General features: G+C 37.5%; 1 protein-coding gene across 1 annotated transcript in view; it reads left to right on the top strand.

Moving 5' to 3' along the window:
- Positions 1–23,532, top strand: part of ube2m (ubiquitin conjugating enzyme E2 M) — a 108,330-nt gene extending 84,798 nt beyond the window's left edge. Inside the window, exons 3-6 of the mRNA XM_052135573.1 lie at positions 398–436; positions 5,604–5,707; positions 20,874–20,937; positions 22,008–23,532. Coding sequence (XP_051991533.1) covers positions 398–436; positions 5,604–5,707; positions 20,874–20,937; positions 22,008–22,148 — 348 coding nt within the window. The 3' untranslated portion in view covers positions 22,149–23,532. The remainder of the gene's footprint in view (positions 1–397; positions 437–5,603; positions 5,708–20,873; positions 20,938–22,007) is intronic.
- The last annotated feature ends 898 nt before the right edge of the window (positions 23,533–24,430 follow it).

Raw genomic sequence — 24,430 nt, 5'->3', positions numbered from 1 at the left:
CACACTATATGCATACTATACTTTATGTAAATATCTGTAATGTAGATTCTGAAGAGCAGTATTAAAATATATGAACTCTTACATTTGTATAAATAATGAACAGGGTGTGAATATTTATGAGACAAAAGGGAATGCAAACGTTTCTTCTCAACTATATATACTGTTTATTACATTTAAGATTAATGGGTTATCAGCTGTCTTTTCTTTGGCTTTCTATCTTATTTCTGAACCTAAATTGATCTTAATTGAGCAATTCTGTGATTTGGTGACTAAAAACTGCCATTTGGCTCCTTAATGTTTCAGTTTAGGAGCCAATGTCCTTTTTTTAGTCTGGAGCCCTGTATGCATTTTCCAGATTCCAGATGTTTAATTTTTAATTATTATTTATTTTTGGCAGGGTTTCTACAAAGGAGGGAAGTTTGTCTTCAGTTTTAAGGTAAACACATTTTCATACACAATAACACTCAAACACCTTATTTTATTTTGTGATTAGCATTTTTATTGATTCTCAAAGAAGACACGAAAAACAAAACGTATATTAATTGAATCAACATGTAACATATAATCCCCACCACTACCTCTCCCCCTCCCAATACCCAACCACACCTCGATCCCCAACAAACACTCCTGTGGTCACATGAGCATATTCACACAACATTTAAATAAATAAATAAATAATAAAAAGTAATATATATATATATATATATCACACACATCTACATCTAAACCTCTCACTCCACTACCTCTCCCTTTGAGCCCTGCAAGAATGCCAACCACTTGCCCCATTTCCCAACAAACAAATCCAAATTACCCAGTCTGCTAAATACTATTTCCTCATACGCTGCCACCCTCCCCATCTCCGTGCTCCACTCCTGAAATGGGGGCGCTCCAGCTGACTTCCAGCCCCTCAAAACAATCTGTCTGGCAACCATCACCAGGACCCTGTTCTTTATGTTTTTATTCCCCACATTGATGACATCCCCATTGCCCAAAACACAGAGTCTGGGGCAAAATTAAATCCGAGTGCCCAACACATCACACACACAACACTCTGAACCTTCATCCAAAACCCCTGGATCTTAACACACCACATAAAAATATGGGACAAACATTGCCAGCAGGTGGGTGTGTTTTTAAGACAGAGCCTATTCAATCTAGAGGGGGTCCAATAGAATTTATGTATAATCTTGAATTGCATACAGCACACCCTTTCATCTCCAGATGCAGATTTGATATTTTTTTAAATTCTAGCCCACACTCGTTCCTCCAGTACCAAGTTTAAATCTTTCTCCCATATTCTCTTGATAGAAGTTAAAGCTCTGTCCTCCAGACTCTGAATTAGCAGGTAGTAATACACTGATGCCTCATGACCTTTTCCAAAAGCAGTAATTTCCACTCCCAGAGTATCTGCCACTTTAGGGGGTTGTATACTACTCCCAAAAATTTACAGAGCAGGTGGCGCAGCTGTAAAAAAAAAAAACTGAGATCTAGAAATCCCAAAATGTTGAACCAAATCTTCAAAAGATCTCAACATTCCACTCTCATATAGGTCACCAAGTGTAGTAACCCCCCTCAATCCTAATCCACTCTGACCAGCAGAAAGGGGACTTATTAATACATAATTTAGGGTTCAGCCATATGCTTGAGGCAACATTTAAATAAATGTCAGAATTAAACATTCTGGACACTTTTGACCTTTAAACCTCAGAGGCTTGATTAGCCTAATACGGGAACGGGTGTGTATGATCACGACCCGGCCCCGCCCTCTGCCCTGCCACAGTAATCTAGGACACTTACCATGCCAAATGAAGGACTTCACTATGCTATCAAATTACTTGAAATAAGAGAGGGGGACATCTGCATTGTAGCAGGTAGATGAATTTTGGAATACAATTCATATTAATAACATTAACCTTCCTAGTCATAGATAAATGTAATGAAACCCACCTGCTCTCATCGCTCAAACTTTTTATTAAGGGGTCAAAATGTATTTGCTGGGAATAAGATTCCCAAATACTTAATGCCCTGTTTGGGCCACTGGAAGGCTCCTGGCTGGAAGGCCATTACTGGGCAGTATGCTGTCAGAGCCAAAGCTTTGCATTTAGACCAATTGACTCTGTATCCTGAGTACTTCTGCGTAATGCAAAAGCTTATGCGCCATACCTCCCGCCACAACCCCTGGAAAGTCATCCTCCTTTCTTATCGCAGCTGCTGATGGCTCCAGGGTAAGACAGAACAATAATGGGGAAAGAGGGCAACCCTGCTGGGTACTCTCTTTGATCTTTGTCCTTTTTAAGAAGCAGACTGAGAAGCTTTCCATTCTTTAATGATTCCATATAAGCTTCTAACTAAAGTGGAGTCAGTTCTGTAGCATAAGATCTAAAAAATTCAGCAGCAAAGTCATCTGGCCCCGGAGCCTTGCCTGTAGGCAAGGCTTTAATTGCCTCACCAAGCTCCTCCACAGTTATCTCAGAATCAAAATAATTTTTTTGCTCAGTCGTCAGTTTAGGGAGTTCTTATGGTTCCACAAAGTTTCTAATATCTTCTTCAGTAGACATAGACGTGGAACTATAGAGATCAAGATAGAATTCTTTAAAAGCATTATTAATATTAATGGCCGAGGTAAATATTTCACCACCAGCAGATTTCAATGAGGAAATGGTAGAAGAAGACTCTCTCTGCTTTATATATCTAACCAAAAGCTTCCCCACTTTGTCCCCTGACTCAAAGTATGACTTTCTTACCCTGAATAGCCAAAACTCCACCTTCCGTGACAAAATAGTATTATATCTGTTTTTCAATCGGGTCAATTCTATGAGGCCATCAGATGACATTCGGCACTTCAGGTCTGCCTCTGCACTTTTAATATTCCCTTCCAACTCCACAAGTTCTCGTGCTATGGATTTTTTGAAGAATGAGGAATACTGTATGATCCGGCCCCTAAGAACTGCCGTAAGTGCCTCCCAAACCACACCCACAGAGGTTACTGAGGACCAGTTGGTCTCCATATAAACATTGATTTCAGCCTTTAACATTTGTTGGAATTCAGGATTTTGCAAAAGGGATACATTAAAGCGCCAACTATATGATTTGTTTTTCTCCGTATGTGGCAACACCTCTAAACTCACCAGGGCGTGATCTGAGATGTTTCAAATTGAGCAATTAACTACAGATGAAATGAGGGACTTCATTATCAAAGGGACTATAATAAATAAAAAAAAATCTTTTCTAGAATAAATCTTATGGACTGATGGAAAAAATGTATAGTCTCGTCCAGATATCCAAATCTCAAGTCCAATATATTTACACATCCTGTGAAGCATCAGTGTTGCTCTAGGAGGCTTAATACACTTTTGCTTCACTATGATCAAGTACTGAGTCCATCAAAATAGTAAGGTCTACTCCCAATATTATATCATGAGGGGTGCCAGCGGCTTGCAACATCCAGTCAAGATCTGTAAAAAAGCCCTGATCATCATTATTAGGTGTGTAAATATTTGCCAAAATCAACCTTTACCTCTGCATTTCTGCTAAAACAATAATGACTCTTCCTAATTTATCTTTAATCTGTTCGAGACATTTGAATTGTAGATGTTTACTTATCAATGTAATGACTCCCCTGCTCTTTCTTGAGCCAGCACTAAAGAAAACATGTCCACCCCATATCTTGCCAAATTTTTCAGCTTCCTTTCGGGGAAAGATACGCATAATTTTCCTTGAAGAAACACTATATCATATTTCTTACGTTTAAGAAAAGAAATAACCTTCCTTTTTATGGGGTGCCCCAGTCCATTCACATTCCATTTGGAGAGAGACAATCCATTCATATTAACATTTGACATTTTGACACATTGGTGCATCAATCAACCCCCAAACATTCCCAGAACCAAACAAACAGAAAAAAGAAAAACGTGTGCATTAACCCAGTGGATGACAGCTCCAACCGGCGTCCATCCCTCCAAACTCAAACAGTCCATGTACGCCTACGAGAGTCCCCGTGACAACTTTGCCATCAGATTGCTCAAGTCTGGTGTTTCTATACAAAAACAGAAGATAATCGATAAAACAGACTCCAACGAATAAGCGAAATAAACACAAAAAACATTTAGATTCATCCACTTAACTGTATCGAAGGTGTGTGCCTCCACAAAACAAGCTCAAGCTACTAGCAAAACCAGAAAAAAAAAAGGGGGCCATTCAGTTCTTCGGGCAGTCAAACTCACTCCAATGTCCTGCAAGAAATATTCCACAAAACCAAATCCAGCCAACAGGAGGCATAAGCACAAAAACTAAAAAGTTGCCAAGTTTCCTCGGACAGTCAAGTGTATGTTCAGTAAGACTGGTCCACTAGGCGGCAACATGAAAATCACCAAATAGTTTACTCACTCCAATGCCTTTATGTAGGATAATGCGTGCTGTGGGCATGTAAATTCTCTACTGCATTCCTTAAATCGATCATGTTTCTCTCTTGTCGAATTTGCAAAGTCTGGGAACAAGAAAATGTTGTTGTTGTTCCAAGAATCCCTTCCTTTACTCCTTGCCTCGCGTAACAGAAGATCTTTTTCGGATGATCTCAGAAATTTGGCCAGAATTGATCGAGGGGCGAGCCAGGACCCTGCGAGCTCACTCGATTTCCAGCCTGTTATATCAAGCAGACTCGGGAAGAGCTTGTCTAGGAATTTCACCATATCTCTGCCCTCCTCATGCTCAGGAATTCCAACAATTCGGACATTGTTTCGTTGAATACGATTTACCAAATCCTCTACTTTTTCATAAATATGTTTCAAATCTATCTTGGTCACTAGCGGATTAGCAGCTAATTCCCTCTCCGATGACTCCAGATAATCGATCTGTTTCTCAATATCAGACGATCTTGTAACTAGCTCAGAGAATTTTGTCCCCATGGAAGTGATCGATCGACGTATCACAGCTAGATCCTCCAAGACAGCCATGACCTTCATCAGCATTGCTGACACCATTCATCAATTCACGCCGGATTTCTTTCAGTTCAACGTCAGAATTGAGCCCGGGACATTCGGCCTGTTTGTCAAGGAAATCAGCTTGAGCATGTAAGTGTCTTTTAATGTCTCCAGAGTCCGAGTATTTGTATTTTTTTTTACATATTGTCTTCCTAGGACTGTTAAGAATCAGGGTGTATAGAATCTCACCAGTTTATGACACAAATAGTAATAAAACTATCAAAGTACGCGGATCTCATCGTTCACACGTCCTCTCCTCGCATGGCGTCACGTGACTAACACCTCATTAACCAAAACCACATCAAATCATGTTCAATAGGTAAATATTATGTACCCTTTTAAATTATAACATTTAAATGGTGATACTTTATAATAATGGCTAACTTACAGTATAGTTGCTTTTGCATATAAAGCTGGAATAAAAAATATATATATTTTAACATCGAATGAATTAAACACTTCACCTTTAAGTCACTTAAATGTTTGTAGTACATTATTCTAGTCTTAAAGAAAGCTAGAAAGTATGTTTTTTAGCCACTAAAATGAAATGGTAACTAGCATTAGTTGTCAGTTAACTTTATCATTTTAACAGCAACTGAAGGTCAGATGTTCTTCTCTCTTCAGGTAGGACAGGGGTACCCCCACGACCCTCCAAAAGTCAAATGTGAAACAATGGTCTATCACCCCAATATTGACCTGGAAGGAAACGTCTGTCTAAATATTTTGAGGTATTGTGTGCACTAAATCTTTTTTCATATTTCTCATAACTATCACACACACCAATTAACCATCAAATACATGACACTAGGGCTCAACATTATGCTTTTCCTGGTTCTTGTCTTTTTCACGTGTAAAACGGATAATGATGATGATTATTATATTATAATCTTGTTAAACAATTATATATTTTTGTCCTGATTCATCCTCATCATTTGATTGAAGAGCTTGCAGAGGTGCTGTCATCTTGCATTTCATGCAAATATTTGGAAGTACAATAATGTGAAAAGATCAATTTGGAGTGCGGTGAAAGTTATAAGGGAACTGGACAGAGAACTAAAAGCATAACTGATCAGAGCCATGATTTTTATAGTTTTTTATTTATACATTCTCTCCAGCGTTAACAACCATAAATGGCGTCTGTACCGTACTTGGTGTTTGCTGTTGTCATGACAATCAACATCCCTCTTCTGCCAACTGTAATGTGTGAAACCATTTGTCAGCATCGGTGTGCACACTCTTACTGTACTGAGTTTGCAGTGTTAGCAGCATGGCTTTTATTGTCCGATCAGTCAACCTTATATGGAGTGTCAGTTGTCTGAAGTATTCTGAGGACAACCGTTAATGTCAAGCACAATTTTGAAGCTACACAAAATAACAATGGGAGGATTTGATTTTGCAGTTGCATTATTTATTTGTGGACACATAAATTGTTACAATATTCCATTTAACATGGAGTTAATAATGTGGGGCGTGTTTGTAAATGGAAGTGACGTCAGTCACAATCAACCAGATTATGATTTTGGCAGGCTTCATACGGGACACAGAGGAAGTGAAATGGCAAACGGCGCCATTTAATATTGCTTTTTCAATATGACAGGGTCATAACTTGTAAGATAAGACAAAAGGACTTTGCTTTTTATGTTTGTGTAAATAAAAATGCAAACAGTAAAATGGAATTTGCAATTGCATTTGGATTATAAATTGTGAAATATGTCCAAAAATAGGAAAAGCAATTGCAAATCCGATTGTTTGAAAATAGTCCTGAAAATTCTCCCATACTAACGCAGTGCATAGATCTTGAAATAATCCACACAGTGCGAGATGTTAATTTACAAAAATGTGAAAATGCTAATCACATTTTATTAGTGGAAACTTTTCCAGTATCATAACTCATGACTATCTGTATGTTTTAACTTAAAATTTTATTTATGGTTAAACTTATTTGTTTTTCCATTAGGATTTTTTTGATCACATGTTTAATTTAGTGATTCATCAGGATTACCATAAATATTAATATAAGTGGGCATATAAATGAACACAATACAATTTATGCGAGTGTAATTTAATTTATTTCTCAAATCAGCATACATCTGTAATACAGACACACTTCTGGTTCACCTCACATCCGCCAAACCTTAAATAGCAGCAGTTAATAAGCTTGTCAGATTGTAAAATCCAGATTCCATACTTTAAAACATCACCTATTTGGATCAAGTAAGTCATTTTTTTTATTATTATTATTTATTTTTTATTTTATTAGCTTTCAGTTCCAGTTTAACAAGTTTAAAATCCCCAAAGTTATCCGTATTGGCCACAAAAAGCTATGATTTATGGGTCACTGTTTCGGTATGGTATGGTATTTGTTATGTTCAGTTAATTTTGTCAAAAAAACTAAATATTACTTCCAAATCCAAAGTAAGAATACTGTATTTGATAACAAACATTTCAACAGGTTTGCCCTTAATAAAAATCATGGTTTTACTACAGTAACCATATTTTAATCATGATATAGTATTTGTAGTAAAATCATAGTAACCACAAAATCAACATGGATACTATGGTTATAATATATAGTAAAATCAAGGTTACTATACAGAAAATACCATGTATTGTAAAACCATCAGTTTTATCAAAACCATGATTTATGCTAAGAAAACCCTGGTGAGAGCAGTCATGGTTACTTCAGTCATGATTACTACAATGGTTAATTTTCTTTAGGGACCTGAACTAATATATATATATATATATATATATATATATATATATATATATATATATATATATATATATATATATATATATAAACTTCTCTAATTAATAAATTCATATTTTAAAGCTACCCTATGTAACATAACAAAATGTTATTAATGAGAGAGTGCAAAAAAAAAAAAATATTTCAAAACCGGATTTCGTGGGAAATTGCATACATACGTCATTCAACCGCACGTGTAGGAGAAGCTGAAAGTTTGTCGTCACAACAAATGAGAAAAATTTACCATGGATCATTCAAAATGGCAAACCTCAAGGGAATCACTTTGTAAAAACAAAGAAACTTCGAACAGAGCAGAGTCTACAAGCAAAAAGGGAAAGTGACAGAGTTCGTAAAAAAACCCACATCAACATCGGCTTGGCTATTCAGAGGTGGCGACAACTCTGTAATAGTGAAATACAATAATTATACTGTAATCGGTGCAAAACGTTTAACTTGCTAGCACACGTGTGTATTTATCTTTATAACGGCAATCATTTATATAAATAAATCCTTTAATCCTAGGCTTACCAGGGACATGCAATTCTTGAAATGATGTTGACTACTGGTTGGTAACATTGACAATATACTGTATAAATTAGTTACTACCATGGTCTATTGGCTTCCAGTATCGGCCTTCCGTGCGTTCACTGGCTTCATCTATCCTCTGCGCTTCCACGTGCGTCACTTCTCACCGGAGCTTACAGTGCGCCTACGTCATACGCCGGAACTTGACTCTCTCGTGAACGCGCAAAGGGCCATTACCGGAAACCAGTGATTATAGTTTATAAAGTTATAAATATGGATATTTAGTCGTATGAATTTCTTTTTTGATGGATGGATGTGCTTTTTTGGGCTTCAAAATCTAAGGTACCATTCATTCCGATTGTAAAGCTTGGAAGAGCCAGGATATTTTTTAATATAACTCCGATTGTGTTTAGCTGAAAGAAGAAAGTCATATAAAACTAGGATGGCTTGAGGGTGAGTGAATTATTGGATAATTTTCATTTTAGGATGAACTAACCCTTTAAAGATCCAAGTCAGTAAAGTGATCCAATCTTCCCATCACTACCTGGAACCATTCCTGCAGAGGTGCAGAGCCAAACCACAACCAAAAACAATGTCCTTCCGCAAGACACATGCAGTTTTATTTTTTAACTGCTAGAGGGCCAAAAGTTACATAGTGTAGCTTTAACTTAATACCTGCATTATTACGTTACATGAATCAACATAAAGTGCATTTCAAACTCAACTCAAAATATATTCAACATTTGGAAGCTGTACATCATCACTATTGAAGGAACCTTGCTATTATGGATACGAGAAGGGTCCGAGAGGTTTCAGCTTGAGTGTTTTAATCATACGCTGAAATCCCACATCTTCATCAATGGAGTATGGCAACATAATGTCATGGCAATGAACACCACAAGCATTTGTTATTGTTTCATATATGTCTGAATTAACCCTGATTGCCTGCTTAAAAACAGAAGGGAGTGTGTGCTGTTTCGGTTCACCTACGGCTCTGTGTGTGCCATGTGCTATCTTTCTCTGGTTGATATCAGTGTACATGATTAATCATATATCGTGTCGAGCAATGTCTGTAAGCAGTGCCTGTTTTGTAAACTTTTTTTGACCATCTCTGTTGTAATTCACTGCAAAAAGAAACTGTTCCCAGACAGGAAACTTGAATAATGCAGGGGGCTTCTCTATCAGCAGCTCGTTTTCTTCGCTTGGCACTTGCCATTTGCAAGTACATAAACACGTGCAGAACAGTGATGTCATCAAGCTGACCCATGTGAAACGCAAGTAGAGCGTATCTATTTACAGGTCCATTCAGGTGCATTAGCGGTGGTTGTAACTGTGCATGTCTATTTGATCCTTTGTTTTCTTCGCCAAACCTTGTGCTCCAGATGCATCAATAAACCTGAGGTGAACTGCAGGTGCCAATGCTTACCGAACCACGGGTGGCGAACTGTACAGTTCGTTTTTTTTACCGAGAACCATTACAACCCTAATCCCTAAATTTTTCCTATTGAATGAGCCCTGGACATTCAAAGATGTTGTAAATTTGCTTTAAACGCACACCTGAGACCACACATTCAGTGGCGTGTCCAGACTTTTTTTGACAGGGGTGGCCCAAGTGGGGCACTGACTTATACAGGGGTGGCATGAAGTACGAGTGCACACACACACACACCGTCTGAATAGCATTAATTTACTATTTGTCTCCACTACCCATATCTACTTTAATTACTATCATTACAGTGTCTTACATTCCTGTGTTTAAATTTTAATTTAAAAGATAAGTAGATGTACCAATCACAACACTACATAGTGGACATACAAATGTAATATAAATCTTGTGCCCATTGACCCGAATGAAATACAGATATAATACTATTTTGTCACGGAAAGTGGAGTTTTGGTACTCAGGGCAAGACAGTCATAATTTGAGTCGGGGGGACAAAGCCTTACTTACAGGCAAGGCTCCGGCGCTAGATGGTTTTTCCGCTGAATTTTTTAGATCTTATGCAGAATTGGCTCCACTTTTTTTAGAAGTTTATACAGAATCATTAAAGTATAAAAGCTTCCCCAACCATGACACAAGCCCAGATCAGTCTGATCCAGCTAGATGTAAAAATATTGTAAAAAAGTTTGGCTAACCGATTAAGTAAATTTATGACATCTCTTATACATATAGATCAGGTGGGGTGCAATTGGGGCCACAGCTCCTCTGATAACATAAGGTGTTTCATCAATATCATGTGGTCAGTGGCGAATGATCATTCTCCAGTCGCTGCCATCTCGCTTGACACCAAAAAGGCATTTGATATGGTAGAATGGGATTATCATTTTTAGATTTTGGAAATGTATGGGTTCAGGAGTACATTATTGGTTAAGTTACTTTATAGACACCCAGTAGCGGTGGTACATACAAATTGATTAATTTTAGATTATTTTACTTTGGATAGGGGCACCCGGTAGGGTTGCCCTCTTTCCCCATTATTGTTCTGTCTTGCTCTGGAAACTTTAGCAGCCGCAATAAGAAAGGAATATGGTTTTCCAGGGGTGATGGGAGGTCTGTTGCATTAGCTTTTGCTTCAAAACCCCACTAGATCGGTGCCTTGCCTCCACAGATTTATCAATTCCTTATACAGTGATACAGAGATAATTGGTCTAAATCTGAAGCTTTGGCTCTGACAACTTACTGCCCAGCATTGACTTTTCAGCCTGGCACCTTTCAGTGGCCCAAACAGGGCATTAAGTATTTGGGTATTTTATTCCCAGCAAATCTATTTGATTTAGTCAATTTTGACCCTTTAATAAAAAAGTATTCGAGTGATTTGGACAGGTGGGCTTCATTACATTTATCTATGAATTGGGAAGTTTAATGTTATAAAAATGAATTGTATTCCAAAATTTAACTACCCATTACAGTCTCTCCCCATTGAAGTTCCCCTCTTTTATTTTAAACAATTTGATAGTATAGCTAAATCCTTTATCTGGAATGGTAAACATCCTCAAATGGATTCTAACAATTTACACAGGCCAATTGACAAAGGTGGGTTAGGTCTCCCCAAGATTTTGTTTAACTATTATGCTTTTGGTCTCAGACATTTGGCACGTTGGTCGCTTCTGCCTGAAAGAGCACCTCCCTGGCTCTTTATTTAACAGGAGGTCATTGCCCCTATCTTGCCATTGCAATGTCTTTGTACCAAGTTGCCCGAAGAAGTCAAGACATATCCTGTTATCTCACACATGCAGTTAGTTTGGACAAAAGTCTTCCGCGTGCTCAATTCGGACATTTACTTGAACGTTGCCATAAGTATTTGGTTACAACCTAAATTTTGTATTAACAAGCCCCCTTTTTGCAGGACAGAATGGATTGAGAATATACAGCAGTTTGGGATTCCCAGATCTCAATTCTTCAGGTATTTACAGCTGCGCCATCTACTTTGTACCACCTTTGGGTGTAGTACGCAGCCCCCTAAAGCTGCAGACACTCTTGAGATGGTACTAGCGGCTTTTGGAAAGGGTCACAAGGCTTTAGCATACTATTCCTGGCTAATTCAGAGTCTAGGGGATGGGGTTTTGACATCTCTTAAGAAGTTATGAGAGAGAGACTTTAATTTAGTACTGGATGAACAATGGTGTAGGATTTGTAAAAATGTCAAGTCTATGTCTAGGGATGCAAGGGTGCACTTCATTCAATTAAAACATTAAAGATCAATTAAAGATTCTGCATACATTTTATTGGACTCCCTCTAGATTGCATAGGCTTGGTCTTAAAGACACACCCACCTGCTGGCGATGCCAATCAGAGGATACAGAAAATACCATCCTTTTTTTGGTATTGTACGAAGATTCAAGAGTTTTGGTCGATTGTTCAGAGTTATGTCTGTGCACTCAGATTTCACTCTGCCCCAAACTTTGTATTTTGGGTGATGGGGCGGTGTGTTAATGTAGGAAATAAACACATTAATACTGTTCTTACCAGTGTCATGATCGACAGGAAAGTGATCCTTGAGGGATGGAAGTCGGCTGATGTGCACTAATTTCTTTAGTGGTGCACTGAATTTGGAAGAGTTGCAGCCTTTGAAAAGATCACTGGGATGGGGGGGGTAATATTTAGATGAAAGTTGATTCCGCCTGGGTAACTCAGTAGTAAAGATGCTGGCTACCACCCCTGGAGTTCAGTACTCCATAAAATAAATTTTTACTCCAAGTTGCTGTGTTGCTGATTATTGTTGGGCAGATGAACTACAGTGCATCCAGAAAGTATTCACAGTGTTTCACTTTTTCCACATTTTGTTATGTTACAGCCTTATTCCAAAATGGATTAAATTCAATATTTTCCTAAAAATTCTACAAACATTACACCATAATGATAACGTGAAAGAAGTTTGTTTGAAATCTTTGCAAATGTATTAAAAATAAAAAAACGAACAAAATCACATGTACATAAGTATTCACAGCCTTTGCAATGACACTCAAAATTGAGCTCAGGTGCATCCTGTTTCCACTGATCATCTTTTAGATGTTTCTACAACTTGATTTGAGTCCACCTGTGGTAAATTCAGTTGATTGGACATGATTTGGAAAAGCACACACCTGTCTATATAAGGTCCCACAGTTATCAAAGCATGTCAGAGCACAAACCAAGCCAGGAAGTCCAAGGAATTGTCTGTAGACCTCCGAGACAGGATTGTATCGAGGCACAGATCTGGGAAAGGGGATAGAAAAATGTCTGCAGTGGTCCCAATGAGCATAGTGGCCTCGGTCATCCATAAATGAAAGAAGTTTGGAACCACCAGGACTCTTCCTAGAGCTGGCCGCCCAGCCAAACTGAACAATCCGAACGGAGGTGACCAAGAACCCGATGGTCACTCTGACAGAGCTCCAGCGTTTCTCTGTGGAGAGAGGAGAACCTTCCAGAAGAACAACCATTTCTGCAGCACTCCACCAATCAGGCCTGTATGGTAGAGTGGCCAGACGAAAGCCACTCCTCAGTAAAAGGCACATGACAGCCTGCCTGGAGTTTGCCAAAAGGCACCTAAAGGACACTCAGACCATGAGAAATAAAATTCTCTGGTTGAGATTGAACTCTCTGGCCTGAATAGCAAGCGTCATGTCTGGAGGAAACCAGGCACCGATCATCACCATACCATCCCTACAGTGATGCATGGTGGTGGCAGCGTCATGCTGTGGGGATGTTTTTCTGCGGCAGGAACTGGGAGACTAGTCAGGATCGAGGGAAAGATGAATGCAGCAATGTACAGAGAGCATTCTGGACCTCAGACTGGGGTGATGGTTCATCTTCCAACAGGACAATGGCCCTAAGCACACAGCCAGGATAACAAAGGAGTGGCTACAGGACAACTCTGTGAATGTCCTTGAGTGGCCCAGCCAGAGCCCAGACTTGAACCCGATTGGACATCTCTGGAGAGATCTGAAAATGGCTGTGTACCGACGCTCCCCATCCAACCTGATGGAGCTTGAGAGGTCCTGCAAAGAAGAATGGGAGAAACTACCCAAAAATAGGTGCGCCAAGCTTGTAGCATCATACACAAAAAGACTTGAGGCTGTAATTGGTGCCAAAGGTGCTTCAACAAAGTATTGTGTAAAGGCTGTGAATACTTATGTACATGTCATTGTTTTATTTTTTTGGGTAATAAATTTGCAAAGATTTCAAACTTATTTCATGTTGTCATTATGGGGTATTGTTTGTAGAATTTTGAGGAAAATAATTAATAAATAAAAAAAGTGAAGCGCTGTGAATACTTTCAAGTTGCACACTATATTACTTGGAAGTATTGTTTATTCAGATTATTATTCATAATGAAAAACTGTTTGTTGATTAATTTTACAGTAATATAAATGAAAAAAATATTTTGTGAGACAATAATTAAAGCAATAAGCCACTGGAGCCCATACAGTGATTTTACAGTAATCATCATGTTAACTACTGTAAGTATTAACAATTTGTATTAACATTTTGTATATGTATCAGTTGGAGTTTTAATTAAAGGAATATGAATGCCATTGAAAATGTTCCAATCAGGAATCATCTACTTAAGATCTGTCTTGGTATGCAAAGTGTTACTTGAATGCTGAGATTTACAGAGATACTACAAACACCTGGTGGAATGTAACACCATCATATCACCTGGTGAACCCTTGAACAGTGCACTTAATGAATGGACAGTCTTAGATTAATTTGCAATTATTGAAACATGGATGAAATGTGATAGTGCTGCAACAACTAATTGATCAAATCGATAATTGTTGATAATGAAAATCATCAACAATAAATTTTACTAGCGATTAGTTGGATTTGTGAGCAAGCACGGAGAAGCTCCGTCAGTGATGTTACTTTACAGCCCAGTTAAGAATGTGTTTGCATGACTATTGACAGACACATTGAGAGCACTTTATTAAACACTTCAAACACGATCATAATAATCATAAAGTTTAATGTGGACCGGTTGACAGAGGGGTTACCAGGATATCATGTTTGGGGGGGCATTTGGCTTGTTTGGGGGGCAACATAAACAATTGAAAAAATCGGCGCAAAATTAAGCTCTACTACACACAATCTGTTTTAGTGCATATCTTTTTCTAAGCCAGGAACCCAGAGATAGGCACAGGGCCACTGGATTTTTTTGTGTCAGACCTCACTCATCTGCTAGCGATGGAAAAATATGCACAAAACAATCCACTTTTAAATTGTAATTTATCATCAGATGCAGAGGCGTTTCTAGCATTGAAGGACATCCGGGGCTTAGCCCAGACAATTTTATTTTCACACTAGCAACCACTTCTCTGTAGTCCGAAGCTGGTGAGAGGGTATTCTTTGAGTTTTGCTCTGGCTGGGCCTGTTTCTACAGTTCCTAAATCTTCCACTCTAGTACTATCCTCAACATCCTCTCTCCTCCCTGAATCATCTGTGATGCTAAAGAACAGATACAGCACATAACTTATTGCAAATCAGCTTCAAACAACTAATTCATCAAGTGCTACATATGTCAAATTGTAGACCATTGAAGGAAATGTATTGGGAAGAGCAGATCAGTGGGATTGCCCTAATATCTATCATGATTCTTGAATTTTCATGTACATTAACATAAAGTCATCACAAAAGAGTTATATTATAGTGAGTAAAGTGAGGTAAAAAAATATTGAATATAAATAATTTATTTTTTTTGACATAAATAGTCAAAATGATGTATAAGATCCTAAGTTAAAGCAATACATGAATGACTTAAGTCTAAGTTCATTGACACACTATGGCATCGAACTGTATATAATTCTCATCATCTCTATGAGAATAATTCATCTGTTAAAATCCTTTCATTAGGATCATTGAGATAAACAATGTTTCACTTTTAACTTTCTCTAACGCTTTGCCGGTCTGATGTGCCGCACTCGACCCACGGTGTGTTTCAGAGGTTTATGTTTTTGAAAGATAAAACTCCAAAAAAAAAAAAAAAAGTAAACATAATACATATATTTGGAAAGCTGAGATACTTGTGATTCGAACGATGTAAACCTTTTTAAGATACAATCAACACAGCAGGTACAATCTGTCTCTTTGTCAGACCACCAACAGCCAAATAAACAAATCCAAACTGGAAGAATCTCACCCATGATGCCTCCTGTTAGTCCACTGATCCATTACATTCCAACAAAAATGGTTTGGTTACACTGTAAAGGGTCCATACAATCCAATTCAATGAAGTATTTAGTCCATAACACATTTATATATCAATAAACATCCACGGAATATAGTAGTTGCATTTCGCGTTAGCCGACAGCACGATCACAACTTCGACGCATTCTATGATCTAGTTTCATTTGAAAAGTAAACATTGAAGAAAATGTGATATCAAAATGGCCTTTGATCCCTGAACTTTTGATAGACAGGTCATTTGAGCCAATCGGTCCACGACATAGGTGTCACTTGGTTTCAATAGCCAACGAGCGCAATGATGAAAAATGGTACCTCCCTCTCTTTGAGTGACAGTAAATCGACCCAATTGCAATATTGAATGGAAATGACAGTCTTTTCTGATAGCCAATGAATTTCTGTAAAGGTTGATATGCAGATTTAGTGGGTCGATTCCTCAGGTCATGCGTGAAGTTCGTGCGCAAAGTTCCATAGTGGTTCATGCGCCCGTGCGTAAACACAGCTCGTACGAGTTGACGAGAGAAAATAGCTAACTGGTGTAAAATGGCAAAGAGGACTAGTAAAACACACTTTTTACTCGAAGAAGTGATTGAACAATGTACTCGCCGTGACAGTGACGAGTCGGAGGATGACATTTCTGACGAAGAGAGCGATGTTTCATCCATTGTAGCAGACGATATATTTTTGGATGGTGGCGACGTCACTCTCGACAAGTAAGTTTTATTATATTATACAACATATTTGACTGTATATACTGAGGTATGTGTTTGTTTTGACAGCTTATGTCGTGTGTTTGGTGTTTTATGTCGAGTGTATGTGTGTGTGTTCTTTATGTGTAACATTACCTGCTAACTTCTTTCGTGTGCGCTTGTGCAGGATTGTTTGTTTATGTGGGCTCAAGCACGTGTGTGTGTGTATATGAGTGTGTGTGTGTGTATGTGTGAGTGTGTGTGTGTGTGTGTGTGTATATGAGTGTGTGTGTGTATATGAGTGTGTGTGTGTGTATATGTGTGTGTGTGTGTATATGAGTTTGTGTGTGTGTATATATGTGCGTGTTTTTGTGATTTACGAGGACAATTTTGTAAGTTACAAATTAGTAATTACAAGGGTATTATGCTATAAATGTGATTTATGAGGACATTTCTAGTGTCCCCATAATTCAAATCGCTTAAAAATCATACTAAACAATGTTTTATTGAAAATGTAAAAATGCAGAAGGTTTTCTGTGAGGGTTAGGTTTAGGGGTTGTGTTAGGTTTAGAGGATAGAATCTATAGTTTGTACAGTATAAAAGTCATTATGTCTATGGATAGTCCTCATAATGATAGGTAGACCAACATGCGTGAGTGTGTGTGTGTGTGTGTGTGTGTGTGTGTGTGTGTGTGTGTGTGTGTGTGTGTGTGTGTGTGTGTGTTTGTGCTCTCATGAACCATATAACCTGATTGTCTGTGTGCATGTTGTTCTGTTTATATGCTTGTGAATACAGAAACAATGTAAATGTTTTGTAAATTACTTATTTCTTTGTTGTTGTTGTTTTATATCACAGACCATCATCTGAAAATGATCCTTCACCTTCCCAGAGAGGTTCTGTCAGCAAAACAACAAGAGGACGGGGGAGGGGGAGAGGGAGAGGCAGAGGCAGAGCATGGGGGAGGGGGAGGGGGAGAGGGAGAGGCAGAGGCAGAGCACAGGGGAGGGGGAGAGGCAGAGGGAGAACTGGCAGCAGCCAGGTGGAAATCTGTTTTAGAGCACGCATAGTTTTGTATGAGTACCAGATGTGCCCCTTGGATTCTGAAAAAAAGAATAATTTGTAAATAGTTTGAAATACATGTGTATGTATATATATATATATATTTTTTTTATTTTATTATTGATTTTATTTATATATATATATATATATATATATATAGTGTGAGTTCAAATATTAAAGTGTTTTAGTACCATAACTCTTGTTTTGTCTCTTTTGTAGAAAGTTTGGTTTCAGGAATTGAAAAAAACAACACTATAATGTGTTTATGCTTCAGTTACTTTGTGTCAGCAATTATTGACAGTGAATCTGGATAAGGAATATAATAGCCCTAAGTGTAACCTTTCATTAGAGCCCAAAATATGACTGTAGATTAAAGCATCCAAGAATGGCAGCATTTTATGTGTCTATGGTCACAAAGGGTCATTTGGAGTCTCCAAGTGGCCTTTTTTGAAAAGCGCCTAGACATACACTTAGATAAACATGTGTAAAACACTCATTTTCTAAGGTATTGTTATAAAATTTTAAATTGTGTTTGGTAAGGCTTCATGCTGTGATCCCATTGTGTTTTCCAGCTAATAGCTCCCAGCTGTAGTTATCTGCAGGCATCTGTTTACAGAAAAAAATGTAGGCGGAATTTGTTTTGGTCCTTTTTCAGTGTGTTCAAAGTTATATTACTCAATACCAGTAAGACTTACAGTGATTCTGACTGTTTAGGAACAAACCTCTGAGTGTCACCTTTCAAAAGAGACCAAAAGCATGCATATACTCCAAATGGTTCAAGAACAGCATGCAATTTAATTTGGGTAGGCCTTTTTTAGGCATTTTAGGCAAATTTTGCAGGAACGCTAACAGGCTAAAGTAAAGTGACTTATTAATTGTTACCAGTTTCCATGCCTGATTCTGGCACAGCTGCTGCTCCTCAGTCTGTAGCTCATCTTTGCTACACTCTACAAAACCATTTAATCAAATCAAAGTGTATCTTTCATAGAAACTAATATCACAAAACAAGTCACACATACATTTTATGTTAATGCTTATTGGTTATCCTTAGCGAAAACAAAACCTGATAAACAAGAAAAGTACGCTCCGAACGGGGCTCCAACCGCGGTCTCTGGCGTGAGAGGCGACTGCATTAACTCGGAGCTACCAAGCTGCATCAATCTAAACAAGGAGGTTAGAGGCTACAACTCTTGAGGTTTAGCCTACTGTGGGTGAAAGCCAGCTAGATGATGATCTTAAGACTTTAAGGACAAAAACAAATGTGAATTGTTACCCTCTGACTTCTTTCGGAAAAATCCCCAAAGCCTCATTTGCTTAATTTTCGCTGTCTTTCCTGCTAATTGCCGTTAACTCACCACTAAGTAACGTTAGTTGATGTCAACGACTGTGCAAGCTCCTCCTCTACCTGCTGCATATTCAACAGAGAGGAAGAAACGGAGTCGCCCATAGGCTACCGACAGCAAAGGAACTTATTCTATAGGCTAGATTATGCCTATGTCTATTTTTACAGGCTGTATGCAGTATGTGCAAAGCCAAAGCACAATTAAATAAGGCAACTTATGATTTCGGGGGTTTACATAGGCTTTTGTCCGGTTTCATATTTGTCAGTCAACTATTCAAAATACATTCGGGGCTACACTCAAAACATTCGGGGCTGAAGCCCCGGCAAAATCGGCTGCCGCCGCCTCTGATCAGATGGACAGATTATTTTTCAAACTCTCAGGGGAGGCAGAGCTTATCCTAGGGGAGGCACTGCCTCCCCCAGCCTCCCCCTAGGCACGCCCCTGCCGGTTGATAGGTGAATTGACAGAGTGATTGTGATATTTGATGCACTTGAGAGTTGTTTTCTCTAGCACATAACTTACATTTACTGCTATTTTCAAAGTTTTATAATGTATACATGTTATGAATTCAAAATCAGGCACGTATTTCCATTTCGTAAAATTGTTTCTTACCACAAGCGATTCTCCATTAAATTTCACTGAGCAAGCGAGAGCACACTGGAGAAGGGGAGTGCAATCATTTTCATTTAAGTGTGCTTTGTGGTTTAGTATTTATACAACATCATACTGCGATTTCAGTTTCAATGTAATCAAATTGTGCAGCTTTCATGGATGTCACACTGATGTTTTAGAGGTCAAAGCGTGCCTGTTTTTAAAGGGTTTTAGATGGTTTCCTCTCATCGTGTAACCAAATGTAATACAGTGAGCAATAATGCGACTTTTCAGCACTAGAGAAAATCTAAACAATTTTAAGGGTCCTTGCATTAGATAGTCCTGACAATACCAAATGTAGTGTCTTATTTCACCAGTAAATTTATACTACGGCGAATATTATTTTACTGGATAACACAACATTAAACTTTTTTTTTTTGTTTTTTAAATAATAGCTTAGAAACATCTAATCTATTATATCAGTAATCAGTAACAATACAATTTTATAACATATAATATTCATTTAAAATATTTAAAATGTATGTAATCAGTGCCAGTGTACAATCATATGTATTTTTCAGCTGGGCAAAATTATTAATAATTTCATAATGGCGTCACCGTTGCTCTCTGCTGTGCTGTTTAGTCCCATTGAATCATTTAACTGAACAGTACTTTGTTAAGTTTTATTTATTACAATTCCAACTGAACTTTTCTATACTATTCAGGCTTAAAAGTATTGTGAGGGTATAAAATTGTGAATTCAGTACAGTAAATTCAAGCAAATCCTTACATCCGTTATCATTTCTGTTTTTTTGTTTTGTTTTGTTTTGTTTTTTGATTAAAAATACAGAACCAAATTTTGGGTTTTGTTTTATCCAATTAATCAATAATCAAAATAATCATTAGTTGTAGCCCTAAAATTTATGTTAGACAAGAATCAAATAATGTTCAGTGCACAGAAGTCTTACATGTTTAAAAAAAAATAATAATCTCAAATATATTTAAGCATACAGTACATGTCAAACAGTACAGTGAAGTTTCTTACCACACTCTTTCACTCATATGTGTCTTATTGTCATTAACAGAATACCAGCAGTATAACCAGAATTGATAGTAGAATGTTGGCTGAACAATTCTTTAAAATTCTTTAATGTATTCCTTTAATTGCTTAACCATAAATCCAGCAGGTGGGCTGGAGTAGTTTTCATATTACAGTCTTTGTGTTTGGTGGTTTATCATTATGAAGTTGAAATGAGTGTTGTTTTGGGTTTCAGAGAAGACTGGAAGCCAGTGTTGACTATTAACTCCATCATATATGGGCTACAGTATCTGTTCCTTGTAAGTTCAACTCTCATCTCCTGAAGATTTCGGTCACTTTTATTTTTATTCAGTTGCATGTGCCTTTCAGAGTAAGATTATCAAAAACAACAAACCTTACCATTTTAACGGCTGCAAAGAAGAGTCACGAATGAAACTTGGTTGGTACAGTTCATCAAGACAACCTATGATTTTGGCTTGGCAAAGCCTTGGCTGAAAGTTTAAAATAGTTTTAAAAGCTTAAGGTTTGAAGGTCTCAGACCCAAAAGACAGATAGATGAGAGATGGATTGAGAGATAGTTTTGACCCCTTTTAACCTTTCAGACTCCATCAAACCTCCATCAGACTACATAAGACTTCATTAGTTCCCAGACACCCTGGAACCACATTAGACCTAATCAGACTTCAATAGACTTCATCAGCCCCACATAAAACCTCATCAGACCAAACCCTCAAGAGACCAAATCAGACCCAATTAGAGCTCATCAGACCACATTAGACTTCCTGAGACCCCAAGAGACTACATTAGACCACATCACACCACAAATTAAACTATATCAGACTTCATAAGACCCCCAAGAGACCACATCCGCCTACATTAGACCTGATCAGGCCGAGTATTGACCTCATTAGACCTCTATTATACATGATAAGACCTACAAGAGACTATAGTAGACCTCATCAGACCTTATCAAACCTAATCAGACCCTGTAGATACCTCATTACACCTCATCTGACCACATTAGACATCATCAGACCCTCTAAGGACCACATTAGATTAGATTCGATTCAACTTTATTGTCATTGTGCAAAATACAAGTACAGAGCCAATGAAATGCAGTGACCGTACTAGAAATACATCAAACCACACTAGACCTTATCAGACCCACTAGAGACCATATTAGACCCCAGTAGACCTTATTAGACTCTCTGGAAGTCACCTCAGACCACATTAAACTTCATTAAACCCCTTAGTAATCTTAGTAACAGGGTCACAATTGCATAGTAAAGGATGTTGTTAAATTATCCAGTCAGCGTTTGTGGAGAAATGTTCTTGTATTGATTGTTTCCCATATGTGTTCCAATTTTAGGAGCCAAATCCTGAAGATCCACTGAACAAAGAGGCAGCAGAGGTGCTGCAGACAAACCGACGGCTTTTCGAGCAGAACGTCCAGCGGTCACTGAGAGGCGGCTACGTGGGCGCCACCTACTTTGAGCGTTGTCTGAAATAGTCCCGAGCCCACTGGCCCTTACATCCCAGAATGCATTTATCGTTTACATGTGAAGAGACATGATTGACAAATTGACCGGAGAGCGGCAGGGGAGGGGCTTCTTGAAGGAGATGGGGCTTTCTCATGGGACGGGCTTAGGAGGCGGGTGGGTTATAAAGGAATAGGCTTTGAAAGGCTGGTCAGTGATTGTTGTTCTGAGAATTCAGTCGTATTTGCCACTATGCTGGTACCCACTGTTTATTTTTTCTGAGATTCACATGCTAACTTATCCTCCACTCACTGACATGAACCAAGAGAGAGACAGAGAGAGATGTTCAAATGATTACATTTCTCTTGTGTTCCATTATGAAGGCATGAGGACTGATTTTGTTTGAGCTTCAGTAAAATGAAACCTGCCTTGTATCACACATCAACTACTTTAAATAATCACTAATTTTGGTGTTTGAAAAAGGACTTGTATAGCATTGCATTTGACCAATTCTGATAATGTTGAGTGATTGATGACCTTACTGGCTTAGAGACCAGTTCATATACGATTGACAGGATCTGTATGCAAATTGGGCTGTTATGAGTTCTGGAGACTTCAATATGTTTTGCTATAGTTTTCATGGTTGGGAATGGGTGGGAAAGGATTTTCATGATGAGGGATGTCTTAGGGTTAAGATTGGTTGAGTAAAATGTTACAATTCTGTTGTGTATCCCAGCTGTTCACAATGACTGCAATATGAATTATGTTAAATAAATATTTTCTTGAATGTCTACATTTTAAGATTAGTGTAAAAAAAAACAGCACATTGTGTTTAAAATCAATAAAATGTTTTATCTGACATATACAATTATGAATTGAGCAATGTGCAACTGCATCAAAAATGCTTGGGCTCTCAGAGTATGATGAATTGTATAGATTATCTGATGTTTTGGTAATTAACTTTAACGTAACAAAGAACAAAAACACTGAGGGTTAAAAATCTGAATAGTTTTAAAAAGGGATGCCCGATTACAATTTTTTGGGAGAACGAGTACAAATACTTCCTTTTCAGTACTCGCAGATACTGATTGCAGTTTTTTTTATGTTACAGTTTTACAAACAAACAAAACAAACTCAAATCAATATAAAATAATAACTGTAAAGAAAAGTTGAACTGTTAACTTTATTTGTTTCAGCTATTGTAACTCAATGTTAAGTCTATCTAAGAATTATTTTGCATATTTAAGGGGAAGATTATTTTTCATGACTTGAAGCATCTCTGTATGTTAACAAGTATGGCCCTATGAAATCAATTTTATTTATTTTACAATTTAGTTTTATTTCACAAGTTCCATATTTAACCATTTCATTCAATGTTATCATTAAAGGGTGTCTAAACAAAATAAAAATAAAACTTTCATTAAATGAAAATAGAACAATTATCAGACATTTTTAACACACCATTTCATTATTTTATTATATGAAGTGTTTTTTTACAGATAATAAATCAAAAATACAACTGTCAAATAAAGAGCTGCACAACAGAGCATCACAGATGTGAAGTATTGCTTAATATAATACAATTATTATTTTATTATTACAGTAAATAATACATAACTATAGAGTAGTGATATATTTCTGTCATATTTTTGTCTATTTAAATGGAACTCTTATTTTTACGATTTACCCAACAATGTGGCTTTGTGTTCTCATGATTCACAACTGAGGAAGCACAGATTACTGGTGACTCCGAGTGAATTTAAACTGTTAAAGGCAGTGATTTAATCAACTAACTGCATGTACACATGCAGATTATATATTTATTTTATTAAATTGCAGCCTTTGCTGTTCAATAATAACAATATGACATATCATAGATCATTTATGCCCTGTAATCTTAGGATATGTGTCAATCTCAGGTAGCTAGAAAATATATATATATTTATTCATTTTTTAAGGAAGGGGGGGGCTACTCAGCTAAGCTAATTGCTTGAACTTTTGGGAAATTATATTTGTCCATCTCAAGTCTAAATATCAGGGTCTTAACCATCATAGACATTAGGGGACACGTTTTCAGATTTTTGGTCAGCAAATGTGGGTTTTTCAATTAAACTTACTCCAGATCATTAAAAGTGGTTTCAGCATTATTTCAACTATTTCAGAGGTTTAAAATGTATGCTCATAATTTAAAAAGATAATCAAGTAAATTCTGGTAGTATTGTCCAGTTTTGGTACACCTTGTAATTACCTTTTAATAGAAGAAATCATGACATGTAAGATCTTGACAGGGCCAACACGTAGAGGCTGCATGTAA

This window comes from Xyrauchen texanus, chromosome 10, assembly GCF_025860055.1.
Source record: "Xyrauchen texanus isolate HMW12.3.18 chromosome 10, RBS_HiC_50CHRs, whole genome shotgun sequence".
Taxonomy (NCBI): domain Eukaryota; kingdom Metazoa; phylum Chordata; class Actinopteri; order Cypriniformes; family Catostomidae; genus Xyrauchen; species Xyrauchen texanus.
This window is presented reverse-complemented; position numbering and strand designations above follow the sequence as displayed.